General features: G+C 40.4%; 5 protein-coding genes across 7 annotated transcripts; 2 read left to right on the forward strand and 3 right to left on the reverse strand.

The window, feature by feature from the left end:
• The first annotated feature begins 901 nt into the window (after nucleotides 1–901).
• Nucleotides 902–4,873, forward strand: LOC116247630 (protein CMS1). 2 transcript variants are annotated; one of them, XR_004170866.2, is made up of 6 exons: nucleotides 902–1,534; nucleotides 2,366–2,561; nucleotides 3,206–3,278; nucleotides 3,438–3,487; nucleotides 4,387–4,513; nucleotides 4,608–4,873. XR_004170866.2 is itself a non-coding variant. In XM_031619854.2 (6 exons), exons 1-6 carry the CDS (start codon nucleotides 1,144–1,146, stop codon nucleotides 4,684–4,686), a joined length of 903 nt encoding a protein of 300 aa, XP_031475714.1. In that variant the 5' UTR covers nucleotides 902–1,143; the 3' UTR covers nucleotides 4,687–4,873. The 2 variants fall into 2 exon arrangements, 1 of the variants encoding a protein (XP_031475714.1); XM_031619854.2 differs by having other exon boundaries at nucleotides 4,400–4,513.
• A 3,423-nt stretch (nucleotides 4,874–8,296) lies between these two features.
• Nucleotides 8,297–10,294, reverse strand: LOC116247416 (cytochrome b561 and DOMON domain-containing protein At3g25290-like). Its single transcript, XM_031619601.1, has 3 exons — nucleotides 9,623–10,294; nucleotides 8,690–8,941; nucleotides 8,297–8,545 (listed from the first exon to the last, which is right to left on the reverse strand). Exons 1-3 carry the CDS (start codon nucleotides 10,292–10,294, stop codon nucleotides 8,297–8,299), a joined length of 1,173 nt encoding a protein of 390 aa, XP_031475461.1.
• Nucleotides 10,295–12,919: 2,625 nt separating this feature from the next.
• On the reverse strand, nucleotides 12,920–15,287 carry LOC116247417 (cytochrome b561 and DOMON domain-containing protein At3g25290-like). Its single transcript, XM_031619602.2, has 3 exons — nucleotides 14,609–15,287; nucleotides 13,328–13,579; nucleotides 12,920–13,171 (listed from the first exon to the last, which is right to left on the reverse strand). The coding sequence occupies exons 1-3, from the start codon at nucleotides 15,278–15,280 to the stop codon at nucleotides 12,920–12,922; spliced, it is 1,176 nt and encodes a 391-aa protein (XP_031475462.1). The 5' UTR covers nucleotides 15,281–15,287.
• A 104-nt stretch (nucleotides 15,288–15,391) lies between these two features.
• LOC116247252 (uncharacterized) lies at nucleotides 15,392–16,838 on the forward strand. Of its 2 annotated transcripts, none has more exons than XM_031619300.2 (2): nucleotides 15,392–15,935; nucleotides 16,709–16,838. In XM_031619300.2, exons 1-2 carry the CDS (start codon nucleotides 15,392–15,394, stop codon nucleotides 16,714–16,716), a joined length of 552 nt encoding a protein of 183 aa, XP_031475160.1. In that variant the 3' UTR covers nucleotides 16,717–16,838. The 2 variants fall into 2 exon arrangements, with proteins under 2 accessions (XP_031475160.1, XP_031475159.1); XM_031619299.2 differs by having other exon boundaries at nucleotides 16,673–16,759.
• A 2,085-nt stretch (nucleotides 16,839–18,923) lies between these two features.
• On the reverse strand, nucleotides 18,924–21,979 carry LOC116249216 (uncharacterized protein At5g39570-like). Its single transcript, XM_031622421.2, has 2 exons — nucleotides 21,013–21,979; nucleotides 18,924–19,209 (listed from the first exon to the last, which is right to left on the reverse strand). Exons 1-2 carry the CDS (start codon nucleotides 21,925–21,927, stop codon nucleotides 19,138–19,140), a joined length of 987 nt encoding a protein of 328 aa, XP_031478281.1. The 5' UTR covers nucleotides 21,928–21,979; the 3' UTR covers nucleotides 18,924–19,137.
• Nucleotides 21,980–23,543: the final 1,564 nt, after the last annotated feature.

The following is a 23,543-nucleotide window of genomic DNA, read 5'->3' on the forward strand; positions in this document are numbered from 1 at the left end:
TCAGGACTTATCAGCAATTTGCCACCGTTTGCTTCGCTAATGAACACTTGTCCAAGATTGGTCGCGTTCAATTTTTCTAAAGCAAAATGAGTGGACACTGCGCTTGAATGAATGATTGGCTGGTAAGCACGAAGGAAAAATCTAGCAGTGTTATCGGCACCTTTAGTCAATGTTTTCCAGCTTGAAAAGCACTCTTCCTTACCAAACAAACGCCAGATAGGAAAAGATCCCACGCCAGCTTCTTTGCTAACCTCAACATCATCATCAAATCTGTGTTCCTTATGTCACGACATTTGGGAGCAAGAAGAAAAAATGACTACATGGACAAAATTCCACCACACTAAAACACCTGTGAAAATTTTGACCGTGAAAACTGAAGAAACAGGGAAATTAGAATAGTTTCAAGGATAATATTTTTAATGTGGAAGAAACTGAAGATGCTAATGATGGGGGATCCTAGCAATGTCGTCAGGTTCTTCGGACTAAAGGGAGAGAGAGAAACACCAAATAAAATAAAATAAGAATATATAATAAAATTTAGAAACAAAAATCCTTTATATACAAAAGTAAACAGCAAAAACAAAATAAAAAAAATGAAATATATAATAGCATCATAAAAAAAATGAAAAGAGAGAGTAGATAGACGGAGCAACAGAATCACCTAATAGCAAACGAAAAACGGTACGATAGCAAAGTAGACATCCCTAGTTTTATCTTCTTCTAATTAGCGATGGCGACCAACAAGAATTGATCATATCAAACCATCAATTACGCCAATCTATGGATTTCGACACTCAAATTTAAAGTCTTAAACAATTCCTTGGAGAGTACTGTTGTCCAATTTTCCATCTTAGCAGTGGATCCATTCTCATACTTAGACCCGATCGGATGAGCTCGTGGTTTGTGTACCGGCTTCAACGTTCATTCATCGCCTCCTCTGGTACCATGAAAATATTACATCGGATTTCAGCACGTCCGTTCTCTTCCTGAATCCAGATCTAGACGCAAATCCATATCCATGGAGTCGAATTTGGTTCCGATGAGCATGATCAGTCGCCGATCTGACCAAGTTTCAGCAAAGCCCTAAGGTGAAAGGCCGCCTCGCCGAGTTCTGAAAGCAGAGAGGGGGAGGAAGAGTGGCCAATGGCCATGGGCAAAGAGGGGGGAAGGCCAAGAAGGGCAGGAGTGCCTCCTAAGCGCAAGAGAACGAAGGGCCTCCACCCCAAACCGCGTTCCTTCAAGGGAGTCAAGCCCACCTCCACCACCAACCCGGAAGGCATCCATGAGAGAAGCAGAAAGCGGCACGAGAAAGAAAGGAAGAAGAAGAACAAGAAGCAGAGGAACGAGGAGGACGAGGAGGAAGAGGGGGTGCTGGTGAAGGACATGGAGGGGGAGAAGAAGAACGCTTCCACCCGTCATGCACAAACAATCTCGCCGGATGCCTCCCCTTCTCAACAGTTGCAGTACTTTTTCGATAGGCTTCGGTCCGCTGTTGGAGTCACACTTTCTTCCCTCGAACTGGAAGAAATTTCAGGTACCATTGTTTTCCTTTTATGAATTATCACTATTAACTTGTTATTGCTGCTTATTGGTTTTTAAGCATGTTGGGAGATTGAAGAGGGTTTTGAATTGGACGACGGCTGTATGCCCTGTAGCTAGATAGAATGTGGTAAAGGTTTAATGGTATGCTAACTAGCCAAGCACGTAATGCTGCTAGAGTGGTAGGGTCCTGAATTGCGTAAAGTGGGCCTAGCATTGTAGCAGGAGTAATACTAATAGTCGTAGGTTGCTACTTGTAGCAGTTCTGTAACGGTAGTAGTAGTAATGGCGGTAGGATTTTAGTCCTCATAGTTCACGGTTGTTGAAATTTAGCGTTTGGTTTGCTTGGTTAGGTATTGTCTTTTCTTATCTTATATTTAACAATAGTTGCACCAACTCATAATTCGTTTCTCCTTAGTAGTCTCAGGAGGGCCTATACTCTTTGTAATCGTTTTTTCATGGTGGAAATACGGTGGCTGCAAATTGAATAAGTAAATGATAGCTTGATTGCGCAGTACTTCTTGGGAAATCCTCTTTATGATGGTCATTTTCCTGTGTATTACTTGAGGTTAGTGTATTACTTGAGGTTAGTGGACGAACTGCAGCACATCAAAAGGAATACCTGGGAAGTACTTCCCTGAAATTTGTAAGGAGTGATGAGGAAGAAATTTCATGTTTCAGATAGTGGGTTTGCCATTTTTTCTGGCCAAACTTTGTACAGTATTTAGCAGTTCTGTGTCGCTTGCTGGGTTGTTATCGGATTCAAGTGCCATGCGCATCTATATGAGCAAAATATTGACCATAACACTATATTTTGCGTTCTTAGATTCGAGCGTGGTGGAGCTCCCCCAAAGTTTAGGTCGTGATGTTGGAAACTTTAACAAGCATATAAAGGCTATCTTTGGTGATTCATGGAAAGCGACACTTTGTCAAAGCCAGCTTGTGGAAGGAAAAGTTGATGCAGGTAGCCCTGCTGTGCTTATAATCTGTGCTTCAGCTTTGAGGTCTTTGGAACTGCTCAGGTATGTCTTTATTTTCCTTATTTTTTTTTTTAATAATTAAGAACTTGCGAACTGGAAGTCTGACTGTTGATGATGAGATTACTTGAGTTATTGAAATTAGTTTGTTTATATGAATGGAAAAATGTTGAAAACAACTTATGTGTGTGTGTGCACACACACTCACACACACATCTCTCTCTGCAATCACCAAGTCATTCTTGAGTGTGAGAAGGTACATAAATAATAGCTTGTAGATATCTCTTTCAATCATGCAGAGCAGACAATATAAGCAATGGACATATATTTGATTTCCAAGAAGAACATGCCTCATGTCTTTTATTCTTCTTTATTTGCTCAACGTGGTGATGAGTTTGAAATAGATTGTTTCTTAGTTTAATCTGTCTTTTCTTTTACTTTTATTTTTGTAAATAAAGAAAGAGAGGGAGAGAGAAGACAAAAAGGGAAACAATTTTGAAAAGGAATACAATAGAGTGTGGATGGGGTGCCAGTCGGAGCTGCATCCGCACCCACACCCGCATCGCGTCGATGCGAGTGCTGCCCCTTTTTCTTGAAGAGTCAATGTGACATAGATTTTAGCCTCTCACTCTTGCATGATTTTGGATATGAACGAGCAATTCACAGAAAGTGTTTGTGTTTTTCATCAGAGGTCTACGAACTCTGACAAGAGAATGCCGTGCAGTAAAGCTGTTCTCAAAGCACATGAAAGTAGAGGAGCAGGTATCTTTTGTGTCTGAATGCTTATGATAATTAGCAAACCCAGTGAGCCAATCCTAGAAAACCTGGACCAGACTTCAACTGAGAATCCTATTATGATTTATTTATGCAATTTTCTGAAATGTGGTTAGATTTAAGTATCCTATTTTGCTGCTATTATAGGTCTCCTTGCTCAAGAGTCGTGTGAACATTGCATGTGGCACCCCTAACAGGTAACTGAAGAAGTTTTTCCTCTCTATTTTTTTTTATTGTGTTGAAGATTGGGAGCTGTGAATGAATAATCTAATATCTCATTTATAATATGTTTTATTATTTTTGTTTGTGCCTTTTTTTGCTTCTAACTAGGACTCTATAATTCGCTAACAATCTTCCAATAATGCTTATTTTCCTTGACCCTTTTTTGCTTTTAGACTTTATATTCTTACTTGCAACTTGACCTGCACTATGAATGGTTATAACTTTTTGTCAGTCCCAGTTGCAAATGGTAAATTTGGTATGTTTGGTTCAATTTTTTTTTTTTTGTGAGGCTGATATTGGCATATGCTAATAATTAATCCAAATAATAGATGACAGAAGGTCACCTCATCCCTCCGAAGAAGTAGGAGAAAGACAGAGAACAAACTCATTTCTGGGAAAGAAAATCTACAAAACATTCTTATAAATAAATCCAGGCCCATGCTGGCAGAATCTAAACAGGTAGCAGGGGATATGCGGATGTTGTACCACAATGCTCTGGCTTTTTGCGACACTTAGTTTTCAGGACGTGCACACTATGAAATAAAATTCAACCGTTATGCAATATCTATGCTAGTTACTATTACAGGAGTTTTCTGCTTTATAAGCTGTTATTTAAACATCTGTTTGTCGGGAGCGTAGCTTAAGTCTTGCCACTAATACATTCTGCTGAACTTAAGTCTTGCTACTAATACATCCTAGTGAACTTATTGACTTATCGTTAAGGGTGATGACAGCAATAGCCTCCTCTGTGGTCTATTTTATCTTTTGGTTGTATATGATGACATTGCTTCCCCTTCATAAGCTTCATGCAGTGTTTACTGTGAAATTTATGCCAGTTCATTTTATTCTTCATTTTGAGCCCCTTATTTTATAGTTATGGTTTGCAGGATTCAAAAGTTGATTGACATGGATGCATTAGTTCTTTCACGGTTATCTGTTATCGTGATTGACATGCACCTTGATGCAAAGGGCTATTCACTGTTGACTCTTCCACAAGTCAGGTAAATTTTTTTCTAGTCAGCCGGAGAAATTTCTTTTTACCCTGTAAAATCTCATTATTCGTGGACCTTATTTTTCACTTTTGGCAATTCACAGCTTGGAGTTCTGGGATTTGTACAAGACCCACTTTCATGGTCTCCTGCAAGGTGGAAAACTGCGAATATGTTTCTACTAGTGAGTCAGATTACAGATGCTAGATGAATGGGCAGACGTCTGCTCACAAGTTTTGTGATGTGAAAGGAGCTGACAAAGCCAAGTTGATCGCCGGAATTTTTTGTTAATTAGTTTGTAACTTGTAAATTCTGCTTATACAGTTCTTGATAAGTAATTCATGAAAATGGCTGAAGAAATGTTTGTCATTATGTGTTCACTATTTCTCATTTATTTTTGCTCCCTATTATTGACAACCCATCTAAAATTCATCAGCTGAATAGATTTTTATTCTTTTGGCACACACAATTTTCAAGTGCTCTCACTTGATTGTGTGCAGTTTGAACTTCTACATCCATTAACGGATGCGTTTATGACAATCCATCGATGAGCCCCCCACCTCCCATTTCATAAAAGCAAAAACATGAAATAAAACAAGAATCAATGGATCCAGATGTTAAAAAACAGGACCATAATAAAGAGAGCTGCGATGAGCAGTACCATGTCGCTGGACGGATCTTGTCAAGCCGTGAGAATACTAGGGGAGAAATCGAGACCTTTTTCGAAGGTGAGAAAGGATCTGCGGAAAGAACTCTGTACATAAAACACAATTACAAAAAACTGAACTGAAAAGCAAAAACTACACACAGCAAAAGTACCAACAATTTGGGCAGGAACATACGGGGTTCCTCTAAGTTATGGATTTACCAAGCTATAAGCTATATAATTGTAGAGTTTCAACAGCAACATCTAATGGGGAGATGTTTTATCCAGTAAGCAAGATGCATGTTGGATTTGTGCTTAGGATGGATGGTGCCCCTACCTTCCAAGGGTGACCTGATTCACCAAGGGCAGAGTGATGAATTTTTTTCAGGGGCGAGCCAAACGGTTCAATAAATTTATCCAAGTAGGGCCAAACTAAACTCGAATTCAAAAAATACATTACGCAACCAAAATTTTTTAATTTTTTTAATACCAATTTTTTTTTTCAATTACCTGGGGTCGGGCCATGGCCTAAGCGGGCCCCCCTCTCCCTCCACCCTAGATTCACCCAAGCCATCAACAGGAGCAATTTGGATTGCTTTCGGCCACCTACCAGCGAAAATACTTGTAGCCATCCACATTTGAAATTTGAGGAGTTGAGATTGGTGTTGAATGGTTGACAAATCTGATCCAAATCTTCGAGCTTTAGCCTGATTTTTTCTTTGCTGACCTGTCACAATCTACTATTCCTCATGACCCAAATGCTTCAAATCGTGGTGTGAAAACATAGCCAACAATCTTTCTTCTACAATACACCATTAATCTCAAGTCTCAAGTATCGTGTATATTACCATTTGTAGTCCAAAGAAGTAGCATTCATGGGAATCAAACTAAAGACACATTGTTCCATGAACCTGCGCTATTTCTTGAGGTTGGGTTCATGAAATGACAACAATATGTTATAGTCACCAAATGACCTTTTTTATGCCTTAGTACGGCACCTAACCTCCTCAAATTGAGAGGCCAGGATGAACTCAAATAGAAAACATGCATTTGGTAGAAATTCAAAACTGATATGAAGGTAGGGGAGTTCTTCACATTGGAAAAGAGCGCACAGGCACTGACCATATCACCATTTGCCATGGCAAATCTAATGTTACCATAAAGAAAACATAGTCCTTAAGGGGCCGTTTCGGAATAGTAACATTATGTTACTATTCCAAACACCTAACCCAAGAATTGGTTAGATACATTAGACACTTAAAAGTGTCTACCTATTGTTTGAGCATCAAACAGTACCAATGTTTTACTTGTGCCAAAAACGCATAAAGACTCATTTAATAATAGTAACAAGTTATTACTCTCTCATGAATCTGCTTTGGAAGAGGCACAACACTATGTTACCATGGCCTATGAATTTATAATTGAGATAAATTCATGGGACAGTTAACTTGCTACTGTTGCCAAACATGCTCTAAACAGCTTCTAAGAAGGTTATAACAAAGAAAAGAAAGCAAAGATTGGAGACATGGGAATTGAGGTAACCTGCTATTAATGAGCTTAGACGGCTGAGTTCCACTTTCCAGACTTTCATGGCACGATACACAATTCTAGCACTAGTCATCCGATCATGTTCTTGGGATCTGCCCAGCCTTTCCCGCGGGCCTGCAGGGGTCACGGTTGCGGTTGACGCCCTCAAACCAATGTCAATAAAATTGGGCTTTCAAGCCAAAACGACTCAACAATTTGGCGAGTCTAATCGTAATCGGAATTAGAATCATATATGAGTCGGATTGATTAATGATCAGAAATAAGTTTCAAGCTTTAAAAAGCAAATAAAACTTAAAAAGTATTATAAAAGAAAAAAAAGAAAATTAAAAATAATATAAATGCATAAATACTTAAAAGGAAAAAATAAAACGTTAAAAACGTACATTTGCAGATAAATTTGGGCCCGGGTTTTGGATGTCGGGCCGGCTGGCCGGATGCTCACGCTTGGCTAACTTTTGAATCGAACTAAAACAGGACCAATCAGACTTGAATAAGCGCCACTGCCTCAAACCATAAGAACCAAGCAAAAGCATAACTTTCGTAGTTAATATATTGCTAACCACCTTACACCAATATTCGTGAGGCAGAAACAGCCAACACAATATATATGGTGATATGCTCATTTTGGCTTATATTGGCACAGAACTGATCGTTAGCACTATACGTTCTTGCTATATAATGATAATAATAATAATGATTTTATTATTATTTTATTATTAAGGATGATGATGATGCCGCTCTTAAAACTTGGAAGCATAAAAAAAAATGCTTCGCCGTTGTCAGTTGGTTTGCCGATAGATGAACAATCTGTTAAGACAAAAGGCATACACAGTGCCGTCTCCAGTGATGAAACCCGGTTACTCGCTTTAATCCATTTTTCATATGCCATTAAAAGTGGGAGTAAGGTTGTGCGGATGATTTAGATAGTATTATCAGATATTTTGTTTTGTATACATATTCATCTACTCCTATTTGATAAAAAATTAAATTTAGATTTAACTAGCAGTTGAATTTGATTTTTTCGTAAAATTTTATTAACAAATAAAGTGAATACATATACGATTATGGCAAACATCCAAACTTGAGTATTTGTAATAAAAAGATGACTATATGAAAATTTTCGACATAGTTGTGTACGATATATTTGAATTCGACTTCGAGTCAAATTAAGTAGCTAGCATCCACTTAATCGGATATGCTAATACATAGTGATATCCTATCACTAGAAAAAACTTTGGATCATGCATTCAAGAATCTTGTGTGCAACTGGTATGAGCTCTCTTTCTGTCTCTGCGATCTCTCTTACACATGCACATGACTCACAAGTGTGGTCTGCAAAAGAAATTAAAGATTAACTGAAAGAAACGAATGTTGGTCATTATCATAAATAGCTCTATGAACTATTTTCATCATCAATTGTGTTCCGTGCAGTCTCTTCCAGGATTGATGACGAGTTCTACGCACTGCATCCATTTACTCACAACCGAGTAGTTTTGAAGAAATATTCAATGAACCAATCCGGCACGAAAGCTTCTAAGTTTAGTAGAGGCTGGATGAAGAAGAGGAGCACCATATCCGCCATCCACACCGCCGACGAACTTTCAGGCGTTCGAATCGCTGGAGTTCGTCTTATTGATCACACTCTCCAGAAAACAGATCAGCAAGCCCATGACAACGACGGCGGAGATGTATCCTTCCATCCAAACTGCACCGGGCTTGAGGATGCTTAGACCTATGAGCACATTGGTAACTCCCAGAAAAACTGCAGTTGCTCCGATGAGTTTGTGAAGCAAATTCCACTGAGGCCTGAGTCTATGCCCTTCCTGTGGCGTATAAAGCAAAGCAGCAACCTACACCAACATAAGCAAAGAAGGGAAACTAAAAGATAGAACAACTACGAATCTAGATCGATGATCAACCCATATTCAAGAATACTCAGAGTGATCATTGTGAAGTAACAGCCACAGAAGTTTCAATGAAGGACTGTGTGGTACCTGGAAGCTGGAAAGGAGAAAGAGTATGTACGCGACAATCCGGTGACCGGAATTTACAGCTGTGGCTGGATCTCTAAGCTGAAATCCGGTGAAAAAGCCAATTGTCCCGATGCTGTAAGCAAACAATTGGCAAGATATATGTGCATAATACCATGCCTGATTCTCAGGCTTGTAGATCTTCAAGTACCTAGCCAGCATGGCGCCGATCGGGAGTAGAATTCCCCAAGTAATACCATTCAGTATGCCATGATTCTGCAACTTCAAATTCTTGTTATTAGCTTGAAGTTCTTACCGTATCTTAGGTTTGTGTTGGTAGCACCACACAGGTGGAGGTAAAGTTGGAGACTTGTAAAAAGTGTGTTGCGATAAGAACCTAAGTCAAGTTCTTGAGCTTTAGCATTATCATGAGGATGTGCCCGTAAAAGGGCATTTGATAAAAAAACAAGTTTAAAATTTTGGAATATATGTTTTAAAACACATGTTTCAAGAGCATTATGTTCTTGTTCTAGAAAAATTTGCATGATTGTAGAAGTCTATACTAATACCTTGTTTTCTATATCAAGAACATGTTCTTTAAACATGTTTTCTATAATCAGATCTCGTTACTTTTCAAAGAAAGCTTAGTATTTTGACTTCTAAAATTATTAATTACTCTGATTTGCCAAAGCTAGTTGAAGCTATATGATCTTCATTTCCCAAAAGCAATGAAGTGAAAGATTTTTTTTTTTTTGGAAACTAAAAGAACAGGGACCTAAACTTTTTTGGGCTTATGAAAGGATTTTCTGTTTTTAGGGGAACTATGAATTTTTTTTGTACGTCAAATAAAATGTTATTAGAGCAATTAGCCTCTTAAAATTGTGTTTGATACCCCAAAAACTATTTATTGGCAGTTAGAAAATAGAAAGGAAAAGGAGAAAAGCAGAATTCTCTCACCTTCTTCTTCCTTGCCAGCGGATCCGCAGTACTGGCGCCGGCCAGGACCGTGGTATTAGACTGCAAGTTCAGTCGGCGGACCATGGTATTAGACTGCAAGTCCAGTCGGCCCTTCGAGTTCAGGTTCGGAAAGTCGGTCCCGTGAACCGCCGGCTTCGAGCCCACCATCGACCCACCGGCCTGCCACACGTGGTTGACGGACGTCTTCCCCCGCGGTATCCCAACAGTCGCGAATATCCTCATCATCCCGCCCGAGACATCGGCCTCCAACCCAGAGACCTCCATGCTTATGGGCGACGGCTCGACGGAGCTGTAACTGGTGAGGTTGTAGGTCTCGACTGTCATCCCGCCGTCGGCGCCCCGGAAAGCGAGCAGGGCCTGAGCGCCGATCATTCCCTGGCCCACGGGGTTTATGGCCCACGCAACCCAGCCGAAGGGGGTGGCCGGCGGCGCGACGAAGGCGAGGTCGAGGGAAGAACTGGCAGAGCGGAAGGACCAGTGGAGGAAGGCCCCCAGTTGGGGAAGGTCCTCACAGTGGTCGAACGATCGGCCCTTGGGGAATGTCTGGGAGAGGCATTGCTGGGAGGAGCCAGGTGTCGCCTTGGAGAAGAGAAGGAAGAAGAGGAATGCTAGAGTTGGAGGGAAGCGAGGGAGGAGGCACGAAGACTCCATGGCTGTGGTGCGTGCTCAAAGCGAGACAGAGAGATATATATCTGGGTGTTGGGGAGTTTAGTGTGGTAAGAGAGTGATGAAGCCAACCTGGTTTAGATTGCCTGGTGCACAAGTGTGGATCGTCTGCCATTTTTGGACCAATCTTTAGCCGTTCCATCTCCAGCTCTCTGGTTCAGTAAGGAAGGTTTGGATGCGCATCTTGGGATTCGAGTTCTCGGGAAAAACTTGCCGACGCCTTTTTTGCCAAGCCGGAGGGATAGAGAAAGAATTCAGGAAGGGAACAGAAACGATAAGAATGAGAAGTTCTGGAGGAGGAGGAGGAGTGGAAGAAGAAGAAAAACGTTTCCACCCGCCATGCACAAAAAATCTCGCGGGTTGCATCTTCTCCTCAGTGGCTGCAGTACTTTTTCGATGGGTTCCCCTCCTCTGTTGGAATCACACTATCTTCCCTCGAACTGGAAGCGATTTGGGATGCTTTATTTTCCTTTGAAGAATTATTACTATTAATTTGTCATTGCTGCTTCTTCTTTTTAAGCATGTCGCGGGAGATTCAAGAAGGTTTTGAATTGGGTGACGGCTGCAGTGCACAACAAGGAAGTGAACTGAAGGTTAGGAAGAAAAACAAAAGAACCGGAGGGATTAATGCTGGTGAAGAAAAGGAATGGAGATCAAAGAATGCAGCGATTTGATGTGTGAATAAACTGCAGCGAAGTAGAACAGAGCAAAACACAGAGAAAGTAACGCACAGAAAAAAGGTAAGAAGATTTCTTTCACATTGCAATTGAGGGATGATGAAAGAAACAGAAGAATAAAAAATAAGATCAATTCTGTTAAAACGTAACCAGTTAGCGCTGCCTTCATGCGAAAAGTGAGAACCTTTTAGACTCTTAATCCAAACAACCTACTAATAAATTCAGAATTGGTGGTTAAGCTGAACCTAATTTGCTAAGAGCCTCATAACTTAAGGGCAAATTTATGTACTTATTGCTTTTCCCTTCCAATCTTTTCACTTTTTTGAGGGACTCGAGATATACACCTTCTTCATTTCCTTCCCCTTCCTCTTTTTTTTTCTTCCTTGTTAAAAGATAATAAAATTCAATCCTTCTTTTCATCTAAATAAGGTGCGGTATATCATTTCTAAAGCTAAAAGAATGCCCCTTAAAATAATATCATAAATTAATACAACAGATGGCTTCTAATTTCAGAACCAAGACTGATCTAAGATCCTTTTTGTGTGAAATTCTTAGTGGACTCAATATATTTGATTTGAAGCAGATATCTAACCAAAACATTATGCAAAAATCAGATATGAAAAAAAAAAAATTAACATCTAATTAATAAATTGGATCGATTTGAATTTAAGAAATTACATACGATCAGATTCAAATTCAGATTTGGATATATATATATATAACCCGAATATATTTGGATATAGATTTAGATCATATTTATTTTTGAACAAATATTTTATATCTAATACTCTTATATTTTCAAAATTAGCTAAATTCAGTTCAAAATTCAGGTTTGGATATGAATTTAAAGATCAGATTCAGATTGCAAAATCGGATTTCAAATTCATATTCAGATATGACTTTTTTCGGATCGTATTTGAATCCAAAAATATAAATATCCAAAAAAAAAAATGTATGGTTAAGAGTATATGCAGTTTGAATCTGATCCATTGACATGCCTATAAACAAATACTAGATTTTACCATTATGTCAAAAAAGAATATTTAAGATTTCAGTTTATTACCAAACTCTCATATTTGAAGTCAGATGGGAGGAAGTCTGACCTTAAATTCATGAATCTAAGATTCTTAATAATAAGAATCTTAATAATAAGAAATCATCTCATATCTCAGATCCGAGCATGTTAAATGCCCCCTAAGGGAAAAGAAATCAGCTGCAACTTGCAAGTTAATTCTATTAGATCGATTTATCAGTTTCCATAGACAAGTCATGGCTGCATTTCCATATTATTGTTGTTGGAACTTGAAAGCATGAAAAGTATTGCAGTTGGATAGCCGATCCATGCAGAATCCCTTGAAGCAAAAGGCATGCACAATCACGTCACAATTAATGAAACCCGATTAATCGCTTTAATCCACATCTCACGTGCCGTTATGAGAATGAAGCAGCGATCCCAATGATGTACTTAGATATTTTTTGTACCTAAATTCATGTTCTCCTATTTGATAAAATATTTAGATCTAATTAACAGTTGAATTAAAATTTGGTATATGTTTTTCTTAGCAAATCCAATTACTATGTAAAAGATTTGGCAGACATCCAAACCAGATTTCATAGAAAACAAGGATATTGCTGTAAATTATATATATATATATATATATATATATATATATGACTGATTAATTGTACAAAACGAAGGTTGGTCATCACCATAAACTTAATTCCCATGATTATGTCCCTTGCAGTCTCTTGTAGGATGACAAAGTTCTATGATCTGTTGCATCCATTAATTCACAACCACGCACATTTTAACGCAAAACCCAAGATCTCGGGGGCAACACTAGCATGAAAAATTAATCTAACGACAGTAGAGGTTGGAAGATCGATGAAGAGGAGAGCATCTGCCATTGACACAACCGATGAACTTTTAGTTTCAGGGGTTTAAATTTTCACCGTGTTTCTTCCTCGCAACGAGAATAACTTTCACAACACAGAATAACAAGCCCATGGCGGCAAGGAGGGAGATGTATGCGCGCCTCCAGATTTCTCCAGGCCTGAGGATGTTGAAGCCTATGAACACATTGGCAACTCCCACGCCAGCCGCAGCAACTATAATCAGTTTGTGAAGGAAAGCCAACACGGCCTTGGAGTTCTCTTCCTTTGGCTTCCAAAGGCAAAGTGCAACCTAGACCAACATAAACAACAAAAATCAAGTCTTGGCTCTTTATAAAACAAACAATAGAACAGGTCCCGAATCAACATGAATCCATATTCAAGAAGGGATCATCTTAATCAGAGCAGAAGCACAGGAAGGAAGTTTCAATAAAGGGCCGTGTTCTACCTGTAGGCCGCATAAGGAGAGGAGTATCCACGCCAAATTCTGGTGGGTGGAGTGTTCAACTTCAAGAGATTTACTTCCGAGATGAATTCCAACGAAGAGGCTAACGATCCCAATGGAGTACGCAAATGATTGGGAACACAGGAATGCGCAAGACCATGCTCGATTCACAGGCCGCTGGGACGGGACGAAAGCTAGCGCGGCGCCGATCGGAAGCAGAATTCCCCAACTTATACCACTCAGTACGCCATGAATCTGCAACATTCAGAAGCTGGAAGCTGTTTGAAGGCGTTACAAGAGATTATGGATGTTTTTTTATTCTTTCATTGCTAATTGAATGAGAATCAAGGATACCTTCAATCGTAACGTGATTGTTTATATTTGTATTAATATTTTGCAAGTGCTTTGTGTGTGCATATGTACGTTATAAATAATCATTATGAACCATTCAATCAATTTGCATGATATAATGAGGAAGGTACTTTTAGAAGAAAGCAAATAATGATCAGTATCTTTTATTTTGAAAAATATTAGTTAATTTGATCTACTCTTGTTGAATAACTTATTTGTCTGTGGATTCTTTCCGAAAGATTGCAGCCATTATATGATCTTCATTTCCTTAAGCCAATGCATTGGAAGAATTTTTTTTTGTGCATACGACCAAAGCATTTCTTAGAAAACAAATGAACCCGATGAAACAAAAACTTTTTCAGCTAAATAAAGCTTCTTTTTGGTCTCTAGAGCAATCATGAAGATCATTTTATACATCCAAAAAATGAAAGGAAACTTGGGATTGTTCAACTATAGGGATGTTTTAGTGCAGTTAGCTTCTTAGAGGGTGTTCGAAAACCCTAAAAATTGTTTTCCTTTTTATAAAAAAAGAAAGAACTCTTTTACCAAGACAAAATCATCATCCCTAAAGTAACTAAAACCTGCTAGCTGCCTGAGAGCTACAAAAGAGTCGCTATATTAGTGCGATTTACGGTATGTCAAATACACTTTTGGTCTTGCTTTAGCAAGAGCTTATAATATGTGTGTGAAGAAAATTAAATGGTGTCTCCAGCTATTAAAAATCATTGTTCTTTCTGTTATTTTTCTTTCAACCATTCAACCATTCATCATGATAAATCAACCATCCTTTCTCTCTCTCATTATATATATATATATAAAATCAGTTGCTAATGCTCGTGTTTTAGAAGTTTATAAATATTTGGTCATTGGGGCAATCGGATACATATAAGAGAAGGAAGAAGCAGGGGAAGAGGAAAAGCAGAAGGCTCTTACATGCTTCATACGTATCGGAGCATCTGTGGCAGAAATTGAATTCTCGCGATCCAGCGAACCTGCAGTCCCGGCGGAGAAGATCATCTTCGCAGACTGTAACTCGAGTCTGCCCTTAGAGCTCAGGTTCGGACGTTCGAGCCTGTGAACGCCCGGTTTGGAACCCACCATCGACCCTCCAACCTGCCACACGTGGTTGATGGAAGTCTTCCTCGACGGCACATGAACCGTCGCAAATATCATCATCAACCTGCCTGAGACGTCGGCTTCCAACCCAGAGACCTCCATGCTTATGGGCGACGGCTGGACGGAGTTGTAACCGGAGAGGTTGAATGTCTCGACAGCCATGCCGCCGTCGGCGCCCCGGAAGGCAAGCAGGGCCTGAGCGCCGATCATTCCCTGGCCCACGGGGTTGAGGGCCCATGCGACCCAGCCGGAGGGGGTAGCCGGCGGGGCGACGAAGGCGAGGTTGAGGGAGGAATTGGAAGGGCGGAAGGACCAGTGGAGGAACGCGCCGAGTTGGGGAAGGTCCTCGCAGTGGTCGAACGATCGGCCCTTGGGGAATGTCTGGGAGAGGCATTGCTGGGAGGAGCCAGGTGTCGCCTTGCAGAAAAGAAGGAAGAAGAGGAACGCTAGGGTTGGAGGGAAGCGAGGGTGGAGGCACGAGGACTCCATGGCTGCGGCGGGTGCTCAAAGAGAGACAGAGAGATATATATCTGGCTTTTGGGGAGTTTAGTGTGGTAGGAGATTAATGAAGCCAATCTGAGCTTGGATTTTCTGCCATTTATGGAGCAATGTTTTGCCGTTCCCTCTCTCTCTCTCTCTCTCACACACACAGGTTCAGAAGGGAAGGTTTGGATGCGCCTGGTTGGGATTGTAGTATTCCAGAAAATCTTGGCAACGCCTTTTTTGCCATGCCGGATGGATGGACATCGCAATGCTTCAGAGGAGGACATGGAGAATAAAGGCGAAGAAGGGCAGGAGGCCCCCCTAGGCCCTAAGCCCCAGGGAAGCAAGGCCCTCCCCAAGAAACTGCGTTTCTTTGAAGGCCCCAAGCCAACCTACACCTATGCGGAAGCCATCCATGAGAGAAGAAGAGAGCAGCACGTGAAAGAAAGGAAGAAGAAGAGCAAGAAGCAGGAGAAGGATGAGGAGGAGGAGGAAGAGGCTGCTCTGGTGAAGGAGGAGGAGGAGAAGAAGAACGCTTCCACCATCATGCATAAAGAATCTCAGCGGATACATTTCCTTCCCAACAGCTTAATTGCCTTTTTGGTAGGCTCCGATCCTCTGTTGGAGTCTCACTATCTTCCTCAATTGGAAGAAATTTCAGGTACCCTTGTTTTCCTTTTATGAATTATTATTATTAATTTGTTATTGTTGCTTCTTCATTTTTAAGCATGTTGGAGATAGAATAAGGTCTTGGATTGGACGAGGGCTGTATGTCCTGTAGCTAGAATGCGGCAAATTCTTAATGGTAGTGCGAAATGTTGGTACTTGTGGCAATTCTGTAGCGGGTGATAGAGGTGGTGGCAGAAGGATTTTTTGGGCTGGTAGGCCATCCTCATAGTTCAGTATTATTGAGGTTTGGCATTTGGTCTTCTTGTTTAGTAATAGTCTTTTGACTTCTTTTATGGTTGAGAATGGTTGCAGTAAACTCATAGTTGGTTTGTCTTAGTGGTCTTGGGAGGAGTTATGATCTTTCTAATCACTCATAGCGCTTGTGGTGGCTGCAAATTGAATGGGTAATGGCAGCTAGCTTGATGTTAGAATTACAGAGTAATTCCTGGAGCAAGCTTCCTACCATGGTCATGTTCCTGTGCATTATTTGAGGTCAGTGGAGGAACTGCAAAACAATATGGAATATCAAGGAAAGAAGTTTCATCATTTATAAAGAGATATAAGGATGAACAATTTGTGTTGCAGAAAGTGGTTTCCCATCTTTTGGCCATAGTTTATACAATTTTTGACATTTCTGTGTTCGCTTGTTGCTCATTATCACATCCAAGTGCCATGTGCATATTTGTATGAGTAGAATCTTAATCCTAACACTATATTTTGCGTAGTTAGATTTGAAGGAGGTCGAGATGTTTGAAACTTGAACAGGTTTATAAGATCTATTTTTGGTGACTCATGGAAGACATTGTGAAAGCCAGCTTGTGGAAGGAGTTGATGCAGGAAGGCCTGCTGTGCTTATCACCTGCGCTTCAGCTTTGAGGTCCTTGCAACTGCCCAGGTATGTGTTTAGTTTTCTTGAAGCTTTTTCATATTAATGAGAGCTTGTGAATTGGAAGTCTGGCAAATGAGATTACTTGAGCTATGTGAAATTAGATTGTTTTTTTGAATGGAAAAATGCTGAAAACAACTTATATATATAAATCACAGTCATGCTGAGGAACATCAGCACGAGTTACGCATGCTTCGCCACTATTCTTAGCGTGTTTCTATTCTAAAGATGATGGTCAGTGCATTGAATACATCATTTTCTTCGATCTAATGAATTCCTTTCCCATTTAACTCTAATGTTAATTTCCCCTTTGGTCCTATTTGTCTGTGACGCAGAACTATCCATTTTGTCTTAGATCCACTTTATCAACTTTGGACCATTTTATATCTTCCGTATATCTTTAGACGTCTGTTCCGGATCCGAGTTCCATCTGCTTGACAGCCCTATCTAAGGGCACGTGAGTTCTTTTGAGACATTATTGGAGTCATTAATGGAATTGAGCTCTAATTTACTATGTTAGTCTTCTTTTTTCGTCTTCTTTCCCCTCTTCAATTTCTTTTCAAGACGGTCCAGCTTGTGATGTTATATCTATGCTCTGGAACTCCAAATAGTTTTGAATTGCCCTTTGTCTTGGCTCCCTGTTCTGTCCTCCAATTGTCCCCTGCTTAAGCTTTATGGTGGTTTTTGTATGTCCGACTTTTGTTCTTTCTATGTATTATCCTTAATGTAATGCAGGTTTCTGGATAATAAAAGTAGGAGACCAACCTCCAGCAGGGCTGTTTCTTCCCTCTTCAATTGCTTTTTGTTGTAACTTACTGAGCGGCAAGGTAGTCTCCTTCAAAGGGATCTGGTTATAAATCCCGTGATTGCTTTCACAAGACAGTGTGTTATGTTTTTGGACCATTACCAGGGGCACAAGGGGGAGGCAGTGGCCTCTCTTTGGAACAGTGGAAAAAGAACTACTCACCCTAAATTTTTTAAAAAAAGACAACTTTTGTTTGTTTCATATTTTCCTGGGGATTAGAGCGAGAAACCCTAACCACTAATGTCATGGAATGTTATAAACTATAACAGATCCTCTGATGTGTCGACTTTACAATCTTCATTTCAAACCCGGCATTGCAACAGTGGTGACCAGGGGCGACAAATCCTCAAGTGAAGAAAGCAATGGAACCTGAGACTCTGTCCCTCATTCGACATGGAAGACTACCAGAAATTGTTTCTCTAGAAAAAAAATCAAACTAACTCCATCAATTTCTATTTCTAGGGCCAAGCAACACATGAGTGCAGTCAACTTCATTTTCAATTCGGCTGCCTATAGAGGATGTGGCCCATTATCGATCACTTACTTATCTTTGTAATCTTGTTCTTGGTAATGTCTATGCACACTGGCCTCCAATGTCAACCTTCAGTTATTAAGCTTCTGAAAAGTCCAAACTATATCTTGATATTGCATTATTTTTCTTGAAAATTGTGATTGGATAGGGTGAGGAATGGAACAGACTATATTTCATTCATATTTGACACATTCATTGCCTCCAACAACTGGTCATATTTCTTTTTCTAGTAGTGGACTTTGGGATAAGAGGCTTGCACGTGTCTCTTTTTTCTAGTATGAATCTCTTCGGAATGTGCTCAGATGCTCTACGCCTGTAGGATGCAAATGGCTCCATCATATGAGGTACAAACCATATGGGACCAATGATCGCTACAAAGTCTGGTTGGTAGCAAAAGAATGTTCACAATAAGGATTGGACTACACTGGAACTTCCACTCCTGTCGAAAAAAATGGTACATTTGAATCAAATGGTACATTTGAATCGTTCTTGCTATCGTGGCTGCCAAAAATTGGATTATTTTTCAAATATACGTTCATAAAAGCTAGTTCTAGATAAAATGTAATATCAAATAGGCTTTAAAGGGAGGACCTAGTTCCCCTTCTATGTTTTTGCAGTTCTCTACTCTTTCGAGATAGAATAAAAAAAAACAGCAAAACAGAGCAACGATTGTGCCGAATTTCAAATCTTGAGGTTAATCGATAGCATATACCAAACAAAGGCAAGTAAAGGAAAGTAAACAGAGACAAATAAAAGATACATAACAAAGCAAATTCCAGACTTCCCTGCCACATATTGCAATGTTCAGGAATTTATTCAGCACGCCACAGAGAGTTTATTCACTCGTACTTGTCGACCGCATGATGATAGAACAGGGTCCACAAGAAACACACCATAAAAACAGTAGGGTCTTCCAGCAGATATTAGGATATAGATCTGCAAATTGATTGCAGTGGACATGGTCGATCCTTTCACTCGTAGTCATGCCTGCGGTGATGGTGGTGATGGCGCTTCTTTTCACCATCATCGTCATCATTGTGTCCCTGCAAGTAATCCATGTACACCCATCAAGCGTCAATACCTTGCATCCAGGAAGCAAAAGACAAGAAGCATTACAAAGAGGAACATCTAAATACTATTCTGCCCGCTCCTAGATACAGATACAACAATTCTGGAGCACAGGGTTTCACAATTATAGTCTGAAGCTTTCAAAGAGAAACCAATTTCTTGATTTAAATAATCCACATGGATTACCAAGATATTGCCAATAGGCTAACTCCAGCAGCTGAGTATGGGTAAAATCAGACGGGAACCAAGGTGACATTCACATCAAGCACCGATAACAGAGAAGCAAGCCTAGAAGAAGTACGAGCAGGAAAGAGCCAAATGCCACTTATGGAGACACTAACAGAGGAAAAATGCCATATTGATGACACTCACAGCAAATTAATCGATCCTAATGTTAACGTAATCATATGATTTACTCCTGTCTGTGTCTACATGCATTCATGTGAGCAATTATCTAGGAGACTAGGCCTATTGTTATCCTAGTTTTTTTTTCTCAAAGCATTAGCGTTCCTACAGACAAATTTCTCTTCAAAACCAAAAGGAAATCAAAAAGTAATGCAACAGAAGGATGTAACCCAAAACTTTTAATAAGTCAATAACCGGAGGAACAAATAACAATACAGATGCCTTTTGCGTGAGGTGAACAAACTTCCGTTGCAACAGGAAAACAACTGATTTCTGAATTGAACATTTGAATGTGACTAGCAAAACAGTAATTCATGGCTAATTGGTCGACAACACCAAAGCCAGCCTAGCAGCAGGAGAGTGCTCGGTAGGTCAACAGCCCAGCAGCACAATCTCCAGTCGATCATCAGTTTGATATTCGTCTGTTGCCAGGTTGCTTAATGTCTCACTCAGATTGGATTGTTAGAAGTGACGAATATGGTGAACTCAGACAGAGAAAAATCTTTATGTTAGGAGATCGGTGATTCTATTATGAGGGGCACAGGATAAAAAATGGAAGTCTAGTGCCAGGGTAATTATGTGTATGCAAGATAGCTGTTAGAGAAGCAAAGGGAATTTAAACAGCAAATTGCATGAAGAATCCACTGATCGTTCACCGGCAAAGATAAGGTACCATCAGACTCCAAGTTACTATGAGTTGACTGAACAAAGACGTACTGATGGAGTGAAGTTTAGATTTGAAACTCCAATGGATTAAGTGTCATGATACATGTCATCCAGTCAATGGTATCAAAGTAGACCATGTTCATGAGATCACTTTACATCTTTCAGAGCACTTATTAGGTGAAATACAGTAAGCAGAAAACAATGAACACCAATGAAAGAGTCTTGCACAACAAGCCAGAAAAAAAATGCAAAAGTTGAGCAATCAATATTTTCATGTATCCTTCCCGACAACCACACCTCCAGCAATGGTTAAATCAAGGTTCACGTTTATTGACAAAACCAGAACCGAAAAGAAAAATTGGGAATTGTAGTTATTTCTATAATGCTTTTCCATAAGACCCCAAGATTGAACGCAGCAGAAGTATTTATTACCTTAAAATGGCTCGAACATAGAAAAAGAATGGCAGTTCAAAAGATTCTTCTCTAGATCATTTCATTTAAGATAATTAGATGGGTCCTTGGGCTAATGAATTCCTGTACTTAACATTGATTATGGTTAGAGAGGGTTCTCAAATGAGGGAGCGCGTTCACCTCTTGAAAGCTCCAAAAGACTACTCAAATTATCAAGAAAAAGCAAAATCGAATAATAATTCCACCTCAACTGAGGAAACGAGGAAACAAACAGATGTATGTCGTTGTTGACTTACATATTTGGGGCGGTTGTACCCTTCTTCATCTTGATCAGCACGATGGTAAGAAGGCCTCTCCTCGCTCCTACCGTATCCGAACTCACCACCACCATATCTTCCTACTCCTTCCTCTTCCTCATGGGATCTAGGCGGTGGCCGGCGTCCGCCTTGCTCTGAACCAAACTCGCTCCTCTCCGGCCTTCCGTAACCAAATCCTTGTTCCTGTTGCTCGAAGCCGTAAGACGGACGTGGCGGAGGCGCTTCATATCCATAGCCCTCGTGCTCCACTCTCCCGCCGAAGCCGGACTCCGGTTGGAAACCGTACGCCGGCTGAGGCTTTGGCCGTCCATAGTCCCCATACCCTTCCTCTTGGTTCGTTTCTTTGCCATAACCATAAGCTGGCTGGGGCTTGGGTCGCCGGCCATATTCACCATAACCCTCTTCAGCGGCAGGTTGGAAGCCGTAGGCGGGCTCCGGCCTCGGGCGGTACCCACCCGAATCAGATCCCTCCTCCTCACCGTACGAAGGCTTGGGCTTCGGACGATGTCCGCCATAACCAGATCCGTGGTCCTCACCATAAGAAGGATCCGGTTTCGGACGATAGCCTCCGTAACCAGATCCTTGACCTTCCCCATAGCCAGAAGGCTTCCTGCCACCGGAATAGGGATCGTCCGTGGATTGGTACTGGGACGTCTGGTAATGAGACCCCTGATCGCCTGTAGTATCAGACTGATAGGGCGACGGAGAAGTTGAGGATCCGTACTTGAAGGTGGAATAAGAACCGTCATACGAAGAGGACGAGGGGGATTCGATCGGGTAGCAGATCTCCTCGTCGGGAGGGAGAGGACGGCCGAAGGTACGGGCTAGATCGTAGCCACCGTCGTATGGGGTCGGATCGTACTCATCGAAATCGTCGGCCTCCGCGGAATGCATATTGCAGGCTGCTGCTCTTCTTCTTCGCCTTCTTGGATTGATCAGATCAAAAGCGACCTCAGATGGTGAAATGAGTGGGCTTTTAAAGGAAGACGAGGAGGGCAGTTTCGGTATTAGGTAAAAGGAAGTGGTTCTTTGGGAAAGTCTTCATCTCGACCGCTCATCGGAACCGGTTGTATGATGTGCGGCGCGATGGGCGTCAGCTTGATGGAACGGTGTTCTTCGGTCACTCACAAAACCAAGTGCTACACACGTTGCGAATTATGAACCACAACTAGATCGTAGACAACTGGTGGAATGACGAATAAATGATTTTAGTTCTAGTTTACAATGAAGAATAAACATAGAAGATTTATTCAAAGAATATAGCTCTACTCAGTTAATTCAAATTAAGTGGATATTTTGTTTTTGATACTTCATTTCATGGAACTTTTCTTAAAAAATTATTATAAATGTTTTAACAGTTTTGACAATGCAACGCATCCTACAAATTATTGAGAAACATTATGTTGTGCTACTGGGTTTGATTGCATCCAAGACTGATCTAAGATCCCTTTTACGTGAGCCACACTATAAACAAACATAGGATTTTACCACTATATAGAAAGGAGGATTTAAGATCTTCAGTTGATAGTGAAAACCTCTATTTAAAATAGATGGAGGGTGATCTGACCTTAAATCTAAGGATCTGCGATCCCCAATTGTCTTAAATCACTTTTCATCTTAGACATAAGACAATCAAACACCTCCGAAATACAATAAGAGGGCATTTGGTAACTGGAATATTGTGTTTTTTGGAAGACAATGTTCCATAAATCTGACTCAATCTTTGGATCACATTCATGAAATATTGTATTCTGTTCTTATTTCCAAACAGCGACAATTGGAGTGTCAGATAATTCAAGTTTGAGTGGGCATCTAACAAAATCCAAATCGAGTCTACTTAATTTCGGTGCAAACTAGATCTGACTTGTACTTAGATTCAAAATCACAGTCTAGATATTAAAATTTGTTGAATCCAATGACTTGTATTCGCATCGAAGTTATGAGTTCTAAATCCTAAGTAGACTATGTGCGACTTTCTCATAAGTCCAAATCCAAGATGCGAGCAGATATTATGGGCCTTATTTTGCATGGTACCTCACATTCCGCATAATCTAGTCAGGAACTTTGAGAATAAGGGTTTTGGTGAACGGAAAATTTGATGAACAGGTAATATATGCATAATCCCAGCTTGCTGTCTTTGCAAATGCACAATTCAAGTTCATCCGAAGGGTCTGGTTCTGAAATTCTGTCCCGTGCTTTTCTCAAATTGATCCGAACATTTTTTGGCATAGCAAGCGACGCTCTTGCTTGCTACCATTCTTCGTTGGAGTTGGTCCTCAACAAATTAGACTTGAGATCCAAATCCGGATCTGAACCAACTACTTCAAAAGTTCTGTCCCAATTCGTTGATCATGAACAGAGGCCCAAAGATTCCAAAGCAACTCAATCAACTTTGAGACAGCAATAAAATTCCAGGTTTCTTTTGAAAATTTTCTGCCTTTTTATCATGGAAATTTGGAGAAACAATGTCGTATCAAATAAGCAATATATTTTTGGAAGATCAACCATTG

The sequence above is a fragment of the Nymphaea colorata genome, chromosome 2, assembly GCF_008831285.2.
Source record: "Nymphaea colorata isolate Beijing-Zhang1983 chromosome 2, ASM883128v2, whole genome shotgun sequence".
Taxonomy (NCBI): domain Eukaryota; kingdom Viridiplantae; phylum Streptophyta; class Magnoliopsida; order Nymphaeales; family Nymphaeaceae; genus Nymphaea; species Nymphaea colorata.

Coding starts and splice junctions, on each gene's coding strand:
- LOC116247416 (XM_031619601.1), bottom strand. CDS start 10,294: ATGGAGTCTTCGTGCCTCCTCCCTCGCTTCCCTCCAACTCTAGCATTC. Junction 8,942..9,622: donor CGCTGGCAAGGAAGAAGAAG/GTGAGAGAATTC, acceptor TTGAAGTTGCAG/AATCATGGCATACTGAATGG. Junction 8,546..8,689: donor TTCTCCTTTCCAGCTTCCAG/GTACCACACAGT, acceptor ATGTTGGTGTAG/GTTGCTGCTTTGCTTTATAC.
- LOC116249216 (XM_031622421.2), bottom strand. CDS start 21,927: ATGCATTCCGCGGAGGCCGACGATTTCGATGAGTACGATCCGACCCCA. Junction 19,210..21,012: donor GGTACAACCGCCCCAAATAT/GTAAGTCAACAA, acceptor GATTACTTGCAG/GGACACAATGATGACGATGA.
- LOC116247417 (XM_031619602.2), bottom strand. CDS start 15,280: ATGGAGTCCTCGTGCCTCCACCCTCGCTTCCCTCCAACCCTAGCGTTC. Junction 13,580..14,608: donor CTCCGATACGTATGAAGCAT/GTAAGAGCCTTC, acceptor TGAATGTTGCAG/ATTCATGGCGTACTGAGTGG. Junction 13,172..13,327: donor TCTCCTTATGCGGCCTACAG/GTAGAACACGGC, acceptor ATGTTGGTCTAG/GTTGCACTTTGCCTTTGGAA.
- LOC116247630 (XM_031619854.2), top strand. CDS start 1,144: ATGGCCATGGGCAAAGAGGGGGGAAGGCCAAGAAGGGCAGGAGTGCCT. Junction 3,279..3,437: donor ACATGAAAGTAGAGGAGCAG/GTATCTTTTGTG, acceptor CTGCTATTATAG/GTCTCCTTGCTCAAGAGTCG. Junction 4,514..4,607: donor TTGACTCTTCCACAAGTCAG/GTAAATTTTTTT, acceptor GGCAATTCACAG/CTTGGAGTTCTGGGATTTGT.
- LOC116247252 (XM_031619299.2), top strand. CDS start 15,392: ATGGAGCAATGTTTTGCCGTTCCCTCTCTCTCTCTCTCTCTCACACAC. Junction 15,936..16,672: donor TCAATTGGAAGAAATTTCAG/GTACCCTTGTTT, acceptor TTGCGTAGTTAG/ATTTGAAGGAGGTCGAGATG.